The sequence below is a fragment of the Sturnus vulgaris genome, chromosome 11 (genome assembly GCF_052056855.1).
Source record: "Sturnus vulgaris isolate bStuVul1 chromosome 11, bStuVul1.hap1, whole genome shotgun sequence".
Taxonomy (NCBI): domain Eukaryota; kingdom Metazoa; phylum Chordata; class Aves; order Passeriformes; family Sturnidae; genus Sturnus; species Sturnus vulgaris.
In genome coordinates, this window is record NC_142253.1 from 14,615,633 (window position 1) to 14,636,741 (window position 21,109).

The window sequence follows — 21,109 nt, forward strand, 5'->3', positions numbered from 1 at the left end:
CGAGCAAATCACCCCAGCAGCATGAATCGCTCTTCTGCACCCATTGTTATGGAAATCGCCTTAGAGACTGTTGCTCCAGCAAACATTTTTAGAAGCACGAGTGAGTTGCGCAACAGGAAAACTACTCGGAGGTGAGGAAAGCCCCCCTCCAGGCTCTCAGCACTGCCCCTTCCTCCCGCGGTGCAGCGGAGCCCTGCTGGCTCTCCTGGCAGGGATGGGGTTTGGGGTGTTTCTTTGCCTGGTGAGGCAGGCAGAAAGTGCTGCTGGAGGAGAAGCCCCTTCTGCGTCAGTCTCCAAGGAAACCCTCGGTGTTGCGTGGCTCAGCCTTCCTTGCACGCCTGGGCAGTGGCTCACACATCCCAGACTTGTGCCTGAATCATACATCCACACTTCGATCTGCCTCTGGTGCTTTATGGGTGCAAAATTTAGGCAAATTGTGGGGTTTTCCTACCCCTACATGCCACTTTATCTCAAAGAGCCTCATGGTTGGATTTGGTGTGCAGAAGTGAAACCAGCCCTATCTCTGTTTCGAGTGCACATTCCTTAATGCTGAATCTGGAAGGAGAAGCCTTCTAATGCTCCCATAGCTCCCAGCTTCTGGAGAGCAAGCCTGGGAGCTGCAGTGGTTACAGGGAAGCTTGGGCAGCAGGTGCTTCCAGATCTGCTGCCACCAGCCTGGGTGCAGTGCCTGAGCCAGGGCAGCTCACCCCAGCCTGGCTGCCTCTGCCTGGTGACAAGAGGGAGGACTAGAGGAGAGCAGCTCACTGCCCCAAAAGTTTCCAAAGTCCCACAGGTTAGGGCTGCCCACCCACACAGGCAGTTTCACTGCTCACCACCCATTTGTGCTCAAATGCTCAGCCCTGACTTTTAATCAAAAAAACCATCTCTTCTTGTCTCAATTAACTACAAACAATTGCTTCCCTTGAGTTTGCTCATGCTCCTCATCACTGCCTGCTGTGGAGCAGGAGCAGCTCTCCTCTGTGCCCAGGAGCTTTGGGTAGCCTCAGCTGGTGGAAGGGGAAAAGCACAGATCCAGTGACCTTTGTTTGCGTCACTGCTGCCCACAGTTCCTGCCTGACATTTGAGGAGTGCTCTAAGTGCTGGAGGGAGCATGGGGATGGGGTACTGGGCAAAGCACACGAACCTCATCCTTGCTGGTAGAATACCAGGCTGAGCTGTAACCTTTCCTTTCCCTCTCTGGGAGTCACAGTTGATTTTCATGGTGGTGTCTCACCAGGAACCAAGGACAGGACACTTCCTCCATCTCTTTGCTGGCCAGGCCGAGGGATTGACCACACTTTGTCTGCTCCCAGGACTGTTTTACTGCCCACAGCAATGGAGCTGGAGCAGGGTGGGATGTTTGGCTCTGTGGGATGTTGTGTTGCTTGCTGCCAGTGCCATGGGATAGGACAAGAGGGAGCTGATAGGCTGGATCTGGGAGGGGACCTTGTCATCCCAGTGGAGATGCTGGGCATCATGAGGTGCTGACAAGATGCCACTGAACAGCCTGGCTGTTAAACACTGACCTGTGGGGTCCCCAGCTTCAGCCTAGCTGCTCCTTAACATCCCCCCAGCATTGCCTGGGGTGGAGAAGGACTGCTCCATCCCATCCCATGCCTGCCTCCTTTGGCTTTTCCAAGCTGGCTGCTCTTAATTTCTCAGGCACTTCCCGCAGGACCGCAGTGCTGGGTGCTGCAGATCTGCAGATGTGGTTGAACACACTGCACACCCTGACCCTTATCCTGGTAAATTGTTCAGCTTTGCAGCCAGTGCAGCTGAAAGGGTATTTTTCTCCCTGAACCTGGCAAAGTCTTTATCCCAAGGATTCTTGGTGGTGTTAGCCCCCAAACCTCAACCTTCAACAGCCAGAAGCATGAGATTAGCATAAGCCCCCAACTTACTTTGGATAAAGAAAATTTCGGAAGAGAATGAGAAATGACAATTCTTTGGATTTTACATTCTGAGCCACCTGTGCTTATTTTACTTCCCTTGGTTACTTTATCTGCTGTACTTGTGAAGGCTGGAAGCTCTTTATTTTATTTTTTGTTTGTTTTTGTTGGGTTTTTTGTTTGCTTTTTATGTGAAAACTGAACTTTTTAGGGCAGGTAGCTGAAGCTTGGCCACAGGAGCTGGGCCCTGGGCTGTGCCTGACTATGAAAGTCAGATGCCTTTGCTGGACATCTGGCTGCTTTAGTGCCAGATAGCAGGGAAGAGAACTTTAATATTTATCCTGAGCTAAGAAAACAAGTAGAATGGAGAAAAATATACAAAGTAGGCCATGAAAACAGGGTTTGTGAGCATCTGAGATCCGCTCCTAATTAATAGCAGTTCCCATCCCAGAAATCATACCATTCAGCAAAAGTTAATCATCTTTGCTCATACATACAATACACTTCAAGAGAGAATGAGTCACACTCATTGAAATGTCTGATGTTATGAAATCCAGTGTGACTGATGTAACAGACCCAGCTAAGCTCTCCAAACTGGCCGGCAGCACTGTGGAGAGGCTGCCTGTGAGGGAGCTGACTTCATTGAGTTTTGCTTGTTTGCAGGATGGATTTTCCCTTTAGTTTCTGGAACAGACTCACAGTAAAGGGCCCAGGAAGGCAGTGGGAAGGCAGGCAAGTGTGGCAGGAGGGGTTGGCATCACCAAGCCCCCCTGGTTCTCACTTCCCGGCATGAAATTGCTTGTCCACACCTCTGCGAGCCCACAGAGCTACTCTGCACAGCAGCCCCAGTCCTGCAAATATTTGGGCACCCACGTAATTTACAGCTCTTTGGGGTGTCTGGGACCAGCACTTCAATCACACCACTCTGCATTTTTAACCATTCGCTGACCTGGGGATTTATGCTTTCCTGCTTGGCTGAGAGAGAAATGTAGGTTGAATTCAGCATTAAGATTCTGCCTTGATATCAGCTGTTCCCTTTTAAATTAAATATTATTACCTGCAAACATTTTCTTTTAGCACTGGGAGCCGTTTGCTTGGTGTACTTTGTTTAAATGTCACCATATGAATTACTGAAAGTAATTTAAATATTTAAAGACATATACTGCAAGTCTAATTTTATTTTGAAATCCCAAGCCAAGCTTGCAGCTGATGCAGCAGATAACAGCTCAGCCTGGAACCCCTGGTTCCTGGCCCAGTTCTTTAAAGTAATGATTTGCATTTCCAACACCTTTCACCCAACAAGTCTGGGCTCTGAGATTTTTTTCTCCAGCCAGATTTTCTTTTCTCTTTGAGGCATTGCAGCCCCTCTAGGATGAGTGTGAGTCCCTTGGCAGGTTCTCTCCCATTCACCCGTCCACCTTGGCTGCCCTTCTGGGGCATCTGCTCCAAAGGGAAACCCTTGGAGCAATAAGATCAGAAATGCCAGGGCCCCATGAGAAGAGACAGCACTCTTGTATTTCATGTTTTCCAGCTAGAGAAGATCCCCCTCCCGACACAACCTTTTCATCTCTCGTTATCTTTATGAACAGCTTAAAAAAAAAGTACCATTTCTGGCACACTGGCCCTGCTGCTGAAGAGCTCTTCCTCTTGCACCTCCTTCACCTGGCTGGGATTAAAAGCTACAGGTAATGCTGGGGAGTAAATTAAAGGCTTTCCATGAGGAAATAAGCTAAAACAGTAAACAAAAGGCTGATTCTTAGAAGCAAAACAACTGAAGCTGTCACCATGAAAACATGGTGATGAAGCACTCTGGTCCTTGGAAGTTGCCTTACATGTATTGGAAATTACCTCTGACTCAACCAGCTCAGTGTGTGCTCAGTGTGTCTGGTGTCATTGTGCTAAAAGATTTTAATTGACCTAAATACCCAAGGTTTTCAAGGAAATAACATTTCCCATGAGAAATGTCACCACCAGAGCCAAGCCTTTCCTGAGAAAAGCCTGGGTTAGGTGGATGATTTCTCCTGCTCCTGGGAGCAGCCTCCCTGGGGAGCTGAGCTCTGTGCCTGTGGGCAGCAGCTGCTCTGTGGCACACCCAGAGCTCTGCTCTCTCACCTCTGCTGCCGTGGCAGGGGCTCTCCAATGCAAGGTCCAAGTAAAAGACTTTTAATCACCCTGTAGCCATCTCCTGGAAGTTCCTCTTTCCTGCTGCCCTTCTCCCTCCAGAGCAGTCTGGCTTCTTACACCGAGCCAGTGACTCATTCCCTGGGATGTCTTTACTTAAATTTGCCTGGTCACCTCTTTCCCTGGGCACTACTTCCTCCCTTGTCAGATGGTGAATGAAGGAACACAGTATGTGCTGAGATGGCACCAGCTGCTCACAGGATCCCCCTTTCCTTGTGCCCTGGGTGTCCCCAGGCTGATGTCCTCCCTCTGGTATGGGCAGTGGTCAGAAGGGAAGCAATGTGTGTCTCCAGTTCCATCCTTTTCTCCAAGATCCACCACTTGAACTATTAAATGCTGTGAGCTCTCCCTGCTCCCCTGGCCTTGCCCTTCACAAGGACCTCAGTGTGAAAAGAGGAGCTTTATGAAGTCCAACACAGGGAATAGGAACTCCTGCCCCCAAGGAGGAATGACCTCACTCACCAGTACAAACTGGGGACTAGCCAGTTGGAAAACAACTTTGCAGGTGAAGACCTGGGAGGTCCTGATGGATAACAAGCTGACCATGAGCCAGTGGTGCTTTCTTACAGCCAGCAACATCAGGGGCTGGATTAGGAGGAGCATTGCCAGCAGGCCAAAGGAGAAAGAGGAAGGAGGTTTTGATTAATCCTTTTTGACCAAGCAGTGCTGCCACTGGTGGAAACTGGATTGGCACATTCTGAGTGTTTCAGATACTTCTTGCCAACTCTGAGGTCCAGAAAAGTGATGCGTGAAGGAACTTAAACCCCAATTCAAGGCTTGGAAAACAGGGCACAGACAGAGGGAAGGGACCTGCCCAGCATCACACAATTAAGCCAGTGGTGGGTTGGGAAGTGACCTGACTCTTTGCTGAAACCTGGTTCTGTTCTCTTTATACTGGTCATGTTCTTGTAGGTCATATATGGGTATTCAAAAGTTGTGAGTGTACCCAAGGGTGTCAGGCTGGCCCAAGAGATGCTTTGTGTTCAAAATAAAGTCCTGTTTCCTGGAAACTAAACTTGTTTGGGGAAAAAAGAGCAGGGTTCAGCTGAACATTGGTAACACTAAGGAAAATAGAAGTTTTTTGATGCTCTGAAAGAGGAACCAGCCCCTTGCTCCTGAAATGCTTCACGGAAGTGGCTTCTTGGGAGTTGTTCAGTTTTATTTTAATTGCAGTGAGGAGTTGCAAAACCAGAGAATTTGATACAAGGAAAAACACTTCTGGAACTGGAGCATCTTCACAGATGTCCAGCAGACCTTCTCCATGGGAGAGCAGTGCTGCCAGAGCACAGGTGGTGAGAACTCAAAGCAGGGCATGAGGCTGAGCTGCCTGTCCATCCATAGCCACAAAATACACAAATACACCCAAACCAGAACAACTGCATGAAGCAAAAGCAGCATTGTAGGAAAATGCACTGGCTGGGAGACCTACACAACTCATTGGAATAAAAGGATATGGACAATAATTACTTTAAAGCCACCCATGGTGAAAAGCAGCAGCACAGTGCAACTTGCTGCCTAAATGTCTGTGCTAGCTGAGAGTTTAACTGGTGCATTTTGGGGTTTCACTGATAGCCAGGGCTGTGGGGCACTGCCACAGTGCTGAGGCTGCCTCTGGTGTGCTCTGGTGTAAATTCCAGGCAATGCTGCCAAAGCCACTGGGACTGCCCTGGCTCCACCATGGCAGAGCTGAGCAGGGCTGCCCCACCCTTGTAGCAGTGGGGAGAAGCCCTAGCAGGGTTTGCATTTCAGGGGAGCCCCCAGAAACCCAGATGCCTTCCAGAACCAGGCTGAGGAGCAGTGACCACCCAGCTCCATGTGGGGAGAAGCCTGTCCTGGCAGCTGGTGCCCCTATTTGAAATCAGACCCAGCAACACAGCAAAGAGGGAAAGTGAAAAGGCTGGTGAGCCAAAGTGTGGTGAAGTCTTATGTCTCCTCTCAGCTTCTCCCACACCTTCTCCCACCAGAGGGACCGGCCATGCAGAACCTTCCCTGGGAAGCTCTGCACTGCCTGCACCCAGTCCAGATCTTCACCAAGTCAGCATCCCAGCAGCAGCTTGGGAGAGATGAGTGAGGGTCACAAAACTCACCCCCTGGGCATGTACTGGGAGGCTGGGCTGGGGACACAGAGCTGGGTGCAGCCTGCTCAGTGACAGCCCTTCCTGGTGGGTGGCAAAGCTGCTTTCACAATGGTTTCCGATTAAAAGCCTGCACCAGGAAGTTCCCCACTTAGGCTCCTTGGAAAAAAAATCTTCCTCTGCAGGAAATTGCTTCTTGAAAACAGCCTGGCTGCCTGGAGAAGCTGCTGAGGAGCTGACGTGTGTGCGGGGCAGGCGAGGTGCTGGGTCTGCAGAGCCAGGGAGCCAGGGAGCCAAGGGCCAGGGCTCACATAGCACCAACAGGTCCTGCACTCCATGCCTTGGGCCATCCCTCTCCTGCTTGACTCTTTTCTAAGGAGGAATGGTTTTTCTGGCATACAAAAGGAGGAATAAATGGGATATGGAGGTCTGTATTCAACTCCAGGCTGTGCAGGCTGTGTCCAACACATGCCTGAGCCAGGCTTGATGGTTGATGTTATTGGCTTCTTAAGTCCCATAAATATCCTGTCCTACTCCATCATTGCAGAGACAGACTCCGGAGGGTCTCGAGCCAATTGGAGATTTCCCCTCCTCTAGTCCTCGGCAGGGCAGGATTTTCTAAGGGTGGTGACACACAGCTTCCAGACCTCCTCATTTAAAACTCACTGCTAAAAGGATAAATAATCTTAAATATTCTTCAGTTCTTCCTTTGGAAGGAGCCTGGAGCCCAGGAAGTGAGGCAAGGAAGAAGGGAAATGGTGTTGCTTAAGGATGTTTTCTCAGTTTAATTAGATTAGAGCTGTCCTCCCTTGCTGGTGGAGCCTCTGGGCTCTTGGCTCCTGCTTAAACATGAGCCCCCCTTTCTCTCCTGGGTTTCATAGAAAACACACCCATTTCCATAAAAATGCAGGCGCCTCCTCAAACCCTGAACATGGAGCCAGACTATTCCTGGGTGGCCAGTGAGGGCAACAGGAACAAACTGCAGCACAGGACATGTCAGTTCACTCTTGCACTGTGAGGGTGGTCAAGTACTGTGCCAGCTTGCCCAGAGAAGGTGTGGAGCCTCCATCCTGGGAGATACTGGGATGCCCAATAGTAGGTGCAATACTTGCCCTTAGAGATGCTGCTGTGAGACAGGAGCTGGACTGGACACTCCTCAGAGAGACCTCTGACCTCAGCCCTTCTGGGCTGCTGTGACCACTGTGAGATGGTGACAGCTGCCCAGACACTGCACATGCCTTCTGGGTTTTGCACAGGAGGGGATGGTTTGCTTCTGCTGCAGGAACCTGCCAGAGAACAATTTTGTTATCTTTGGAGCAGAGTTCATTGACACATTGACATGAAAGTCTCCAGCTGTGCAGCAAAAGGGCATTTCAGAAAGCCAAATGTTACATCCATTTAATAGAAGATAAATGGCACTATCCCAGGACCTGCCAATGCCAGCTCCACGTGCTTGTGACTGCCTTGTGCTTCACAAGATGCCCCACAAAGGTTCCTCCTTGTGGTGCTTCCTCCCCAGCCTCCATCCATCTGCCTTGCCATGTGGAAGATGCTTCCAGGGCTCAGCGTTCTAGCAGGATGGAGCCCAACATCGGAGACTTTGCCCGGAGGCAGGGCTGCGTTAGGGAGCGTGAGTCTGCTGCCATGGCTGAGTTGGATGCCTGCAGTGCCAGGGCTGATGCTCCACGGGGATTGTTTGCTGCAGACAGGAGACTTGGACCCTCCTGCTGAGCGTTTGTGGGTGAAAGGCTTCGCCAGGCCAAAGTCATCTGACATTTTTCTCGGGGGTGGGTGAAGTTAATGAGTCCAGATTAAGCAGTGCGGAGGCTGGGAGCTGGATTTCTGCTGAATATATATGAAGACAAATGTAAATTCTAAACTTTCTAGGGAGTATTTTTACCCTGGCTCAGTGTTAACATTGATAAAAATAGTCACAAATTAGTGCAGGAGTAGAAAGTAAAATTGGGGATTTTTTTTTCCTTGTTAAAACCATGCATCTGTTTCTCTACCAAGAGTTAACCTCTTACATGCATTAATGAAACATGGGGTAAACCATCAACAAGTGCCCTCTCCTGACAAAATAACTCCCACTACATTAAATAATTGGAAGAGAAGCTGAAGTTAAATAAAAAGTCTTTTTTTAATTTTTTTTTTTTTTTAATAGAAAAAAGTGATTCAGTCCTAGAAATTCAGCACTGCAAGAGGATGTTAACATCACACCAGCCCACCTGCCTGGTTCCTTAGCACCCAAATGCTTGCAAAGGTGATGGGAGGTATCAGCCCCATTCTACAGATGGGAAATACACAAAACTCTGAATTCACTCGATGTCACAGAGCAAACCGGAGGCTGGCCTAGGAGCCCAGGTTACCTGAGCAATTTCCCAGCTGAAATCTTGCTCACAAAACACTGCTTTGAGCTGCCAGTCCAGCATCAAGCTCCAGAAAGGTGCTTCCTCTCTTGGTACTGATGGATATTTGACCACAGGCACCTGAGACAGATGAAGACTCCTTCTAGAAGGAGTTTAATAGCTTTATGGATTGTATCTGGGCCACCAATCACACCTAATACCTCTTACTAGATGTAGCAAACAGCTGATGAGCAGTGAGAAGGTAAGTCCTATGAAGGTTTAGCTGCTACAGCCCAGATTTTCTGGGGGAGAAGCTGGAAGGAAAATCCTTTGGGGGTGAAGTGTTGTGGAGAAAGTACATGTTAAAAAGAAAAAAAAAGCTTTTCAGAAGTTCATTTTAAGAAGAAAATATATATTAACTTCTGACCAGCTTTTAATTTACTTTGCTCTGTAAATCCTTAGGAGCTCCTGCCTCACCTAAGCTGTAGGTAGTTCCATGCATCCCCTTGGGGTGTGACACCTTCTGCCCTTCACTCACATCTTGCCTCCCCCCTTGGCTCAAAGTAGGGTCTGTCACATCCTTGGGAGTGATGCCTCTGCCGGGGCTGCCAGGGCCTGGAGTGGGTTTTGGGCAGACATCTGCTAACGATTACTTTACCTTGTGTTCTGCCATGACTCATGGTCTTTGTTTCTAAAACATCAAAACAACCTGTGGGCTCTGCAGTCGGAAAATCTGGGAAAAGAGAGGTGGTAGTGATGGAAATGAAGAACCTGAGCTGGCATCTGCACCAGCATCATGGAAGATGGGGACAGATGAAGAAAAAAGCACTCTGGAGCCAAGCCAGCAAGATGGGGCTGTGGGCAAGGAGAAGTTGCCTGGGCATGAAGCAGAAGGACTTTTGGAGGAGAGAGCCTTTCCACAGCAGAACAGCCAGAAAGATGCACACAACCTGTATTAGAAACCCAGGGTCAGGTCTGGTATTATGGTATGGGGATGATGGCAATCCTCAGGCTCCCCAGGGCAGCAGTCACAGCACCAAACCTGCTGGAGTTCAAGAAAGGTTTGGACAATGCTCTCAGGCACGTGGTGGGATTCTTGGGATGGCAGAACTAGAAGCTGGGCTCTATGGTCCTTGTGGGTCCCTTCTAGCTCAGGATATTCTGTGATTTTATGGATCCACATGTAGAGTGGTTATTGCTTCGTGCAGTCCTTGTCACAAGCACTTGGGACTTTTGGGGACCTGAGCTGGTAGTTGCCCATTTCTGGATATGTGTTGATCTTCTGCCTGTCAGCAAAGCCTTGTACATGGGGAGTCAAACACCACCAACATCCCTGAGCCCCTGCCAGCCGTGTGGACTGAAGGAGGTGCTGGCACACCATGTCCTGCCCCAGCCTGCAAGCCGTGTCTCAGGAAACCTTGCGGGGTCGAGGTGCTTTCTCCGTGGGAGGAGATTTGGGGGAATGCCCAGAGCTCTGGAGAGCATGGATTTACTCTCTGAGAGGAGAAACCCCCCCTGGATGCGAGTCCCGGAGCCGGGCAGGATGGTGCCCGTGGCTGAGGCGCAGTTTGGATCATCTGACTGCAGAGGGCAGCAGGCGACGGGCTGGGCTGGGCTCAGCTGGGCTGGGCTGGGCTGGGCTGGGCTTGCACCGCCCGCTGCTGCTGCTGCTGCTGCTGGCACGGGCACTCGGCAACGTGACCCCGACCCTGCGAGCCCAGAGCAGGCAGCAGCGAGGGGATGCCTTTCCAATGTCCCTCAGGTCCTGGCTGGGCAGGCAGAGGTTGTCACCCTTCTGTTAAGTGACATTATTTGGCCCTTCTCAGGATGAAATCTGATCTTGTCTCCGCAGGTGACGCGTCTGGAGCCTGTCCCAAAACGTACGTGGTTGCTGATGCGACCGCAGAATGGAGGTGAAACATTTCTCTTCTGGTTTCACGGGACCGCACATCAGCGGCTACACCTGCCTCCCTCGCACCACCAAAAAGGATCCCCGGAAGATTTCTGGGCTGGCAGAACAGGGACTTTAGACCCAGATTTTGATTCTTTGCACAAGCTGCTGCTGTTTCCCTTGTGAATTGAAGGTGCTTCGATAAACATTATGAAAGGTCAGCTATTTTCACTGTTCCTGTGGCTTGCATAAGAACCTCAACATCCTCTGCTGCAAAGAGCAGTGTTAGGAACTTCCTACTGCCACACTGAATCACAATAGCTTCCCACAGCAACCAGTGGTAAAAATAAACTGGGCAAGGGGAAGTGGACAGCTTCTGCTGTTCCGCTTTCTTGGGCCACTTGAGTCACAAAAAAAGCCATGTAGAACAAGACATTTATTTTGCTGATGCCAATGAAATCCATGAATGGTTCAGAGCACGGTCCCACTGAAATCATGGTGTTTTGCAATGAGATGCTCACTGTGCTCTAAGTTAAGCAGGTGCTCAAATGCTCTCTTTAAGTCAGTATTTTCATTAGGATCCAGCCTTAGGAATTAGACTAAAAAAGGGCAGGGACCCCTGCACATCGAAGTGCTGCTTTTGTACTAAAGGCACAAGAATATCCTCTTGGGATATTTCATGTGTTAAGGGTATATACAAAACCACTGGGGAGACAGTGGCTCTCAGATGGCTTCAGTAGTAGATCTCGGCTTTGAGAAAAGCAGATTTTGACCGGAAGAAAAGTGTCTTCAAATACAAATCGATTTGAAGTTTTGCCTAGAGACAATGCCACTTGAACAGCACAGTTGTCAACATTACAACTAAGACGCTGTGTGTGCACGTGTTTGTTTGTGTGGGGGGGAGTGTTTTAAGAGCAATATCTTTCCTGTTACACAAGGTTCAGCCCAGTTCTTGAAATTCAGCCAGCTGGGAAAAAAACCTGAGGAGACCTAGTCAGGTCGCTGAGCCTGGGAATGTTCTGGTGAAATATACCCTGCCACTTCCCTCCAAACAGCGGGTGCTGACAAAGTTTATATTAATAGGCTAAAGAGATGAGAAGTTAGGGAGAAAAAAAAAAAGGAATGGCTTATCTGTCCCAATCTGGGGAGAAGGAATGGTTCCCACTCATGTTCACAGAATTTGGAGAGCAAGGGCTTGTAGGATAACCCAGGTGAGAAGAGACCACAGGAGAGCTCCAGTCAAACCTCTGGCTTAAAGCTGGGTCAGCTCTGGGCTCAGGCCATGTTACCTGGGAATGTGTTAAGTTGGATCTTGAAAACCAGCGAGGATGAAGATTGCACGACCTCTCTGAGCAATCCACCAGTGTTTGACTGCCTGCATGGTGAAAATAGACTGCAGTAGAAGTGGCTCATACAGAACCACATTTTTAATGTCATCCCGCTCATTAAAAAGAGAAAGATCAAATCTATTTTGTAACAGGAACAGTTTGTGTGAGGCACGGAAAACTTCTGGTACCAGAGGACTGATTCACATACGAAGGAATGTAAAAGATGGAAGGAAACCAAAGGGTGCCTCCAGTTACATTCCTGTCTTGAAATGTTAGTGTTGCAGCACAAAAGGTTTGTTTTTATGGTAGTCGATACCAACAGGGAAGATACTCTAAAAATAAACAAGGATGCACGGATAAAAACATCTATGTTGTGGCTCATTCTGAGAACGAAAGGGAATGCGGAGGCTTAATGAGTCGCAGTCGATTTTATTTTAGAACTGTGAGTTCCTGTCAAAGACCAAACAGGGCTGGGCACGACCCACTCCAAACCCGTGGGCCGGGTCACTTCACCCTTTTATGCAGCTGTGTCCCGCGGTGCGGCGGAGGGCTCGGGGCAGCCCCGGCGGATCGGGTCGGATCGGGCCGTGCCGTGCCGTGCCGTGCCGTGCCGTGCCGTGCCGGGCCGGGCCGTGCCGTGCCGGGCCGGGCCGGGCCGTGCCGTGCCGGGCCGGGCCGTGCCGGGCCGGGCCGTGCCCGGCGCCCCGCGGCCCCGCGGCCCTTCCCGCGCTCGGCCCCCGCCGGGCCCCGCCCATGCCCATATTTGGGCTGCTCCGCTCCCCTCGCCGCGTGTCATTGGCTGTGCGCGCTCGGGGGCGGGGCCCCGCGGGGGGCGGAGCCCGGCGTGTGCGCTGTGCCGCTCCGGCCGCGCCGGGCGGGGCTGATCCGCCGGGCCCCGCCGCCGCCCCGCCTCCCGAGGCATGACACGCCGAGCCGCCGGCAAAGCCCCGCTTTAATTGAGGCCGCCGGCATGGGGCGCAGCGCGTAGGGCAGAGCGGGGGCCGCCGCGCTCCGGGCCGCAGACACCGCGCACCCACGGCCGTGCCGAGCGGAGCCGCGTCCGGCGCAGCGCGAGACCGACCCAGCGGAGCGGGGCCGCGTCCGGACGCCGCGTGGGTGGCCGGCGGGCCGGGCGCTGGCGGCCGCCGCTGCCGAGCCCCATGAAAACGCAGGTCTGGGGGAGCTCCCCGCGGGCGCCCATGGCTGCGGCGATGCCGTGCAAGAGCGCGGAGTGGCTGCAGGAGGAGCTGGAGTCGGGCGGCGGCCGCTCGCTGCTGCTGCTCGACTGCCGCCCCCACGAGCTCTTCGAGAGCTCGCACATCGAGACGGCGATCAACCTGGCTATCCCCGGGCTCATGCTGCGCCGCCTCAAGAAGGGCAACTTGCCCATCCGCTCCATCATCCCCAACCACGAGGACAAGGAGCGCTTCGTGAAGCGCTGCAAGGCCGACACCGTGCTGCTCTACGACGAGGCCACCGCCGACTGGCAGGACAGCGGTGCCGCCACCTCCGTGCTGGGGCTCCTGCTCCAGAAGCTGCGCGATGACGGCTGCAAAGCCTATTACCTGAAAGGTGAGGTGCCCCTCGCCCTCCCTCCGGCCCCGTCCCGCTCCCGCAGCCCCTGGCCGCGTCCCCCTGCGCAGCCCCTGGCCGGCCGCTGCATCCCCTGATCGGACGGAGGTGGCTGTCTTGTTCTGCTTCCTTCCCTTATCCCTTCTGCCTGATTTATTTTAATTTTTCTCTGTGTTCCCCCCCCACCCCCACCTCTGCATCCCGCTTTAATCCCCCGCACAAAATGGTCGCAGGCTGGAAGCGGCCGGGAGCGCTCCGCTTCTTCCTCCGTCGGCTCCTCGGCAGCGGCGGGAGGAGCCCCCGGCCCCGCGGCGGGCGCGGCCCCTCCAGCGCTGCCCCGTCCCAAGCGGGTCCCGGTTGGGCAGCGCCGGGCGCCGCTCGCCTCCGCTCCTCGGAGGGAGCCTTTCGGGGGAGAACCAGGCTCCTCTCCAGCCCTCCGCAAGGAATGGCCGGATTTTGGGGGCCAAGAGAACCGTTCCCTATTTTTATTTCACCGCCCCACATAACCAAAAAGCTAGCTCTTGGGTTTTCCTCCTCGTTTGCTAGGGAATGCCGGCGGTCTGGGACAGGGCAGCCGGGCTGCTTGCCCGGGGCAGGGCGATGGGGAGCGGGGAGCTGCAGGGGAGCCGATCCCCGCACACTTCCTTCCCTCCGTCAGGGCTGGGGGTGCTCTGGGAGCTTTGGTGTTTTGGCCATTTTGGAAGATCGCAGCGGGCTGAGCAGAACCCCCAGCTGGGCTGCTGGGACCCTTCCCATCTTCCCGGTGCTCCCAGTCCTGTCGCTGGGTGGCGGGTTTGAGGCAGGAATAACAGGAGAGCGGGGGAGCGTCTGTGGGGGAGAGTGGTCAAGAAAGTTGCCACTTGCGGCTCTTTAAAAAACACGGCTGTTCCTTGATAGACCCTCTTAGGGGAGCCAGGGAAGCCCCTGGTGGCGGGGTGGGGTGGCAGGGGGACAGTCAGGTATTTGGGGACCAGCCCTCGGGGCCGCGCAGCCCGCACACGCCTCTTTCCAAAACATAGTGGGAGCCAGCACAGGGCTTGATCCCATTCCCCCTCGACCCTCCGAGCTCTGCCCGTGGGCGACTCTCCCATCCCATCATCCCATCCCGAGCTGGGGTTTCCCCATGGGCTCCGTTGCTCCCTCGCTTTGCATTCCTGCTTCTCTCCCCGTCGTTCTCATCTCTAGCAGGAAGGAGCGGTTTTGAAGTTCCTAAGCTCTCCCCGATGGGCAGGGGAGGAGCTGAGCCCCTTTCTCTGCCTTTTTCCGGGAGCCTCGGTGGGAAATGTTTCCAATTAAAATTCCAAAATGGCTCCTCGGCGCTGTCTGGCGGCGCGGGGGGAGGAGGAGGGCGAGGACGAGCCTTTTTCATGAATGGATGTGGCAGGAGCTGTCTGTCCTGCTCAGTGACCCTGCCACAACCGCCGAACCCACTAACGAAGTTTCCAGGAGCCCTTTCTAATTAAACCATTTGTCAGTGTCAGATCGCGATGGCTGAGCTCCGCTTTGATACTGCCTGGAAAGGAGGTAGATCGGTGGGGTTTGTACTTCCCTGCCTCTGCCTTCCTTCCCAAGCTGAAGAGCTGGAGAAAAAGACTTAGGGACAGATGTGGAGGGTCCCATCCCTCTGCACTCCTACTGTGGTTTGGGTGAAGAATAAACCTGTGACACTGCTCTGTAGCAAAACCAATCTGTAGTGATAAAATAGTTCTGAGCATCACTCTGTGGCAAAACTTAGGGTCTTTTTTCCTGCTTGGAGATTAATAATCCCATTGGGATTTAGTGCCTGGGGTGAGTATGTGGTAGTTGTCCCTAATCTGTCTTCTCAGACATGGATCCCTTTCTCTCTAAGTGGCATAATAACTCTTGCCTAAACTGCCCCAGACCCTTATTTTTGAGAAGCTAACAAGGCAGCATTGTGTCTTGACATTGATTTTACTTGTGGATGTTTCTTTCTTTTGTGGTTGAGATTTTGCCCTATTTTTCACAAGCAATATTGAACTTTGTAAGAACCACTCTTTGGTCTCCTGGGCCCTGTTTGCTCAGTATCAGTTTGCCCGGGGAAGATGAGGGAGTAGGGAAAAGCTTTTCTTGGTGTGAAGTTGAAGGCATACCAACTCTTTGCTGGTAAAGACTTTCTGGGTAACATATGTTCACAGGTAGAAGGATTTCCCATTCTGAAGAATAAAACATCATTTTTTTTTCTCTCTTCCTCTCTCCTTTCCCCCTTCCCAGGTGGCTTTAACAAGTTTCAGACTGAATATTCTGAGCACTGCGAGACAAACCTTGACAGCTCCTCACCCAGCAACTCTCCCCCAGCATCAGTCCTTGGCCTGGGAGGGCTGCGGATAAGTTCCGACTGCTCGGATGGAGAATCCGACAGGGAGCCCAGCAGTGCCACGGAGTCGGACGGGAGCCCCATCCCCAACAATCAGCCTGCCTTCCCAGTCCAGATCCTACCTTACCTGTACCTGGGCTGTGCCAAAGATTCCACCAATTTGGACGTGCTGGGCAAATACGGCATTAAATACATCCTGAATGTGACTCCTAACCTGCCAAACATGTTTGAGCATGACGGAGAGTTCAAGTACAAGCAGATCCCCATCTCAGATCACTGGAGCCAGAACCTCTCGCAGTTCTTTCCCGAGGCCATTGCTTTCATTGGTAGGTAGTTGGCAGAACATGGCTTTTCATACTCACCGCTTGGGAATGTGGTGTGCCGCTTCCCAGGGCTGCTGCTGTCTCCAGCCTCATCTCTCTGGAGCACAGCATCAGCTTAGCAGGAGTGTCACGCTGCGAGGTGGCACATCTGGTGCACGTCAGCCTGGCTGAGTTCAGGGAGGCCTCTCCTTCCAAAATCCAGCCCTCTTGCAGCACCTCAGCTGAGCTACCTGCAAGTGGTTGGACTGGCCCCGCTGCCTCTCGCCCTTGCGTGGGGATTTGCACTGGTGTGAAATGGCTGAACCCAGGCAGTGGGGAGCTCCTTTGCCTGCTCTTCTTGGGGATGGGAGCTGCATTAGTGTGATTGGTGCCAGCAATTCCTTAGCCCCGAATGTGGTTAAAATCAGGGAGCGTGTGTGTGTGTGTGTTTTCTTTTCCCAAGGGGATTTGCTAGTCTAGTTGGGATCCTCCTGTAAGTCAGCCTAGCATAACTAACTCCTTGTATGGATACTTCTCCCAAGGTAAGTGTCAACACAATGAGTTAGTGATTATAATTATACTGCAGAGTTTGGATGGAAAAACTGCTCTGTAGACAGCAGCCCCTGTGACAGTTTTGGCTGGAGGTGGTGGGGTTCAGGAAGGAAGATCGCTTTTCTCACGCCAGCCTTGACTTTGAGAATTGCTTCTTATTCTGTGGGAAGTGTATGTTGGGCTGAACAGGGATGTACACTTCCAGCCTGACCTGTGCTGTGTGCTCTTGACAGTCATTAGCCTAATCAGCTCTGTTTTATGGGAGTGAATGGCACAGGCAGTAATATCACTGTTAACTATTAAAAGCCCCATGGCTTCATGTCTGATTAGAAGCACTTGTATAGGTAAGGGAAAGGGGACCTTTACCTACAGACTGAAGCCTGTGCAGGCTCTTTTGGTGTTCTTGCCCGTTTCAGGTGCTGTAAGGCCTGAAATGGGCCAGAGCAGTGGCGCATCCTTGGCTGCTCTTCAGCTGTCAGAAACCCTGATTCCCACATGCTCTCCACTGGCCACAGCTTCTGCCCTCCAGTAACATGACTGTGGTCAGAAGCCGCTGCTTCAGTGTGGCAACAGGGACCTGTCTGATGTCCTGTCTGCATTTCCTGCATGAGCAGGGTGTTAAATGTCAGGGTGAGGTAGTGTCCCTGCTGACATGTGGCATTTGGGATCTGTCTGCTCCAGTCAGCCCATGTCTCTGTGAACACCGAGCTTGTGCTTTCCAGTTAATGACAGGAAATGGAGGATTACTTCACTTTAAAACACCAAGAAATGTTGTGCAGGTCAGATGAAAGGCAAAAATGTCTGGAAAAATGTTGAATGGGAGAGCCTGGGGGGAGGGCTGAGTACACTGGGCGGTGATTGCCCACCCTACTGGAAATTCTTGCCTGGTTTTAGAAGCTGGGCAGAAAACCTGTTGTGGCTTGGGTCTGGATTTTTGTTTTGCCTGCATCTTCTTTGCCCTTGCCTGCACTTACGGTGCCAGAGTGTCTCTTACCTCCAGCTTTGCCCAAGGATCCTCTTTCTCCTGCCACCTTTTTGCTCCCCGCCAAGCTCTCAGTCAAATGACTGACTTGAAATAGGGCTGCCCAGAAGTAAAAGCAGCGCTGGGTACTTGCGTGCATTCAGTGCTCTCAGTGGCGTGTCCCTCTTTCAGCACTGAGATGTCAATTCATAAAGGGATCACGCTGTTCCGGCTGTGCGAGAGACAATGAGTGTGTGTGTGCTTTTCACTCGGGGGCAAGGGAGGGGAAATTTCGCTGCTGTTCTCTCGCCATTTTTTGGTCCAGCCTGCATTCCTGCTACCCGCTACCATTCATCCTGAGAGTCTCCTCCAACACAAACGCTTGTTTGTAGTGAAGTGCGTTTCTGTCGACCCTGAAGAACAATTTCACAATAAGGGAAGTTCCTGCACTTCAGACTCTGCTTAAATTGGCATTGGCTGCATTCATGCAACCTTCTAGTGGAAGGAGGACAGGAACAGCAGAAGAGAATAGCTCATGTAGTGCTGGGCTGCAGCCTTGCCCTGAGTGCATAGCCTTTCCTGGTTTAGTTGGGGTTGAGGTGGGTGTGCTGTGCCCAAACATCAGCATCTCTCTGGAGCTGTTGTCTCCAGCTCCATCTGCCTCCCGTGGGTAATATTCCAGTGCTCTTGAGTAGAAGGGTACTGATGCTCCCTAGGCAAGGGATGTGTTGCTAGACTTGATTGATACTTCTCAAGCACATGAGATGCTTGGCCTTGCTGGGGATTTGCAAATGCAGCAGGAATATCTCAGGAGCCCTGTGGGGAGAGATGTGGGTGTCCAGGGGACATGGGATGGTGTCACTAGGGGCATGGGATTCAGTTCTGGCAGTCGTCGTGGTGCTGGGAGCTGCCAGCTGCCACCTGGCCCTGCTCCAAAGCCACGTGTTTTTGGTGCAGAATAATAGACTCCCCCTTCCCCTTGTCTTGTTTCAGATGAGGCCCGTTCCAAGAAGTGTGGGATCCTTGTTCACTGCCTCGCTGGCATCAGCCGGTCCGTAACAGTCACTGTCGCCTACTTGATGCAAAAACTCAACTTGTCCCTGAACGATGCCTATGACTTTGTGAAAAGGAAAAAATCCAACATTTCCCCAAATTTTAACTTCATGGGCCAACTCCTGGACTTTGAGAGGACTCTGGGACTCAACAGCCCCTGTGACAACCGCTCGCCCAGTGAACAGCTCTACTTCACCACCCCCACTAACCACAACCTGTTCCAGCTGAACACTCTGGAGTCCACATGAAGAGGACGCTGCCTGGTCGGGAACTCGAGCATCGAATCGCTTCTCTTGAGTATTTCAACTCCTACGAAAATATCTGTCTTGCCAGGCAGCTCTGAGATGAGTAGCTTCTCTGGGCAGAGGTGCCTGATCGCTGCTTTACGAAGGCTAATGCCGCTCACTAAGTATCCTGATCCAAGTGGTTTGAAGAGGTAGAGTTTTTACAGGGGGTTATTTAACACGGGCGATGTTACAGCGTTTCGGACGCAGCTGTCACGGGCAATAACAGCTTTCCTGGGTGCATTGAGACTGTCAGAACATGCACACGTGTGAAGAGCTACCAGGGGTTAGCTTGCTGTGGAAAATGAGGAGATTTATGCACTTGCAAACCTTGAACAAAAGGTGTTGGGCCAAGACTGTTTTAAAACCCAAGTTCACTTTTTTTGATTTAAAAAAAAAAAATAAGAAAAGGTAGATCTTACTCGAGCTTTGGGTTCAAACTCTTTTTAGATATGTAAGTTCTTGACTGTTTGTACAGACCAGGTTGCAAAACCAGTATTTTATTCTGTTTCTTGTTTGATCATTTATTATTTTTTTTAATCAAATGTTTATATTGACCAAATGCATTTTGCACACTTTGTGAAGCCTTGGTATGTCCTGGCATATTACTGGGTACTCCAGAGAGAGATACATGCTGCTGCTGTTGTTGTTAGCATCTGGTAGGAAGCTTTGTTATGTGTGAAGGCCAGTTGGGCTTAAACGCAACCCCTTCACCACTCCTGCACTCACAATCACAAACTCTGCACTGATTCAGCCAAGGTGACTAAGCCGCAAGCTTTTTTTTTTTTTTAATGCCACCCCTGCCAAAAGCACTGTTTGCTATTGCCAGAGGTAAAACTCTCGTAGCCTCCAGAGCTGGTAGAAGCATGTCTGAGCCTGGCTTCATTCTCTGCTGCCTGTTGACTGACTTAACGTCATCCAGCTGGCCCCAAACCATTGCAGCTTCCCCAGTGCTGAAGGTAGTTGCGATGCTGGCGTTTCTTGTGCACACGGAATTCTTTCCCACGTGTGCAGGGTGGAGGGGGAGTGCCTGGAGCAGAGCGAGGATTGTGTGGTGGGACAGGACTCAAATCGTCGTGCACGGAGCGTGAGGGGAGTGAAGAGGTGTGGAAATGATGAGGAGAGCATTGTAACAGAGAATTTATATATATATATATATATATGAATATATATATTAAATGGCAAATTCTAAGATGATTGGAGCTTTCAACAGAGGTTCTGATTTTTTTTCTTCCTCTTTTGAATAACTTTATGCCGTGCCTTCTATTCTGAGAAGACTTGTATGTATTTCTGGCTAGTGTTTGGCAAACTCCTTTTACCAAGCTGGGAGGGGAGGAAGTGGTAATAATTTCTGGGAGGAGGGCAGAACGGATTTGGAGATTCCTTTATTGGCTGCAATGTAGTCCCTCCTTTCTCCCCCCTCCCTGTCCACTTTAACTCTCATGTAAGTGAAAAAAAAAAAAAGCCACGGATTTTTTTCTAAATATCCAGTTTTTTGTACTTTTTTCAAGAAAAAGAAAAAATAATAATAAAAAAAATCTCCATCTGGAGGAATGTTTGATGCTGTCATATCCTGAAACTGTTCTTTTTCGTTTAAAGATGTTATCAGAATGTTGGAATGAGCTTCTGTTTCTTGTTTTCTGGTTGTTTTTTGTTTGTTTGTTGGGTTTTGTTTGCCACAATGTTGGGATCGTGGGTCATTGGAAGGGAGAATGGACGTACGGTTGTGAGTGAGAAAACTGAGAATATCCTAACTGCATCTTACCTCATGGAGGAATTTATTTTTTCAGGGATTTTTTGACAGTGCATCTGTATTGCATTACAGCTAAGCTGGTTTGTAAAGGCTTCCTGTGCTGTTAGTGGTCTTTATTCTTTAAAAGAAAAAAATAAGATGCATCTTCTGATTAGTACAAATGAGAGCTTGTTAGTGAGGAATGGTTCTGCTTTCTGAGTTATGAAGGAAAATTAGTGACCCTATATATACTGATCCAATATTGGGACTTTGTTTATATTGCAAATAAATATTATTTTTTCTTTAAAAATGATGTTTGTGTCAGATGCTTGTCTAGCCTCTGCCCATATAAGGTCACGCTGCTCTTATCCATTTTTTATGGTCGATTAGGATCCTTCTGTGACCATGGAGAACATTTGCTGGGCTGTGTTCAAGTGTGGTGTTTGGTTTCATGCACAGCTTAATTTTTAAGACCTCTGGTAAAATGGAGAGGGGGAAGTGGGCGGGCAAGGAGAGGGATAGGGGGTATTGGGTAAACTGGAGAACAAAGAACAGCTTGAGAATGGGACTGGCTTTGACCCCAGCCATTCCTCTGTGCCAAAAATA

At 51.0% G+C, this 21,109-nt stretch overlaps 1 protein-coding gene and 1 long non-coding RNA gene across 2 annotated transcripts; both read left to right on the forward strand.

Moving 5' to 3' along the window:
• Positions 1-10,135: 10,135 nt before the first annotated feature.
• Positions 10,136-12,075, forward strand: LOC148222499 (uncharacterized). Its single transcript, XR_015806082.1, has 2 exons — positions 10,136-10,255; positions 10,346-12,075. It is a non-coding gene; the product is annotated as an uncharacterized LOC148222499 (long non-coding RNA).
• Positions 12,076-12,756: 681 nt separating this feature from the next.
• DUSP7 (dual specificity phosphatase 7) lies at positions 12,757-20,816 on the forward strand. Its single transcript, XM_014869643.2, has 3 exons — positions 12,757-13,284; positions 15,517-15,945; positions 18,428-20,816. The coding sequence occupies exons 1-3, from the start codon at positions 12,873-12,875 to the stop codon at positions 18,733-18,735; spliced, it is 1,149 nt and encodes a 382-aa protein (XP_014725129.1). The 5' UTR covers positions 12,757-12,872; the 3' UTR covers positions 18,736-20,816.
• The last annotated feature ends 293 nt before the right edge of the window (positions 20,817-21,109 follow it).

Coding starts and splice junctions, on each gene's coding strand:
- DUSP7 (XM_014869643.2), top strand. CDS start 12,873: ATGAAAACGCAGGTCTGGGGGAGCTCCCCGCGGGCGCCCATGGCTGCG. Junction 13,285..15,516: donor CAAAGCCTATTACCTGAAAG/GTGAGGTGCCCC, acceptor CCCCCTTCCCAG/GTGGCTTTAACAAGTTTCAG. Junction 15,946..18,427: donor CGAGGCCATTGCTTTCATTG/GTAGGTAGTTGG, acceptor GTCTTGTTTCAG/ATGAGGCCCGTTCCAAGAAG.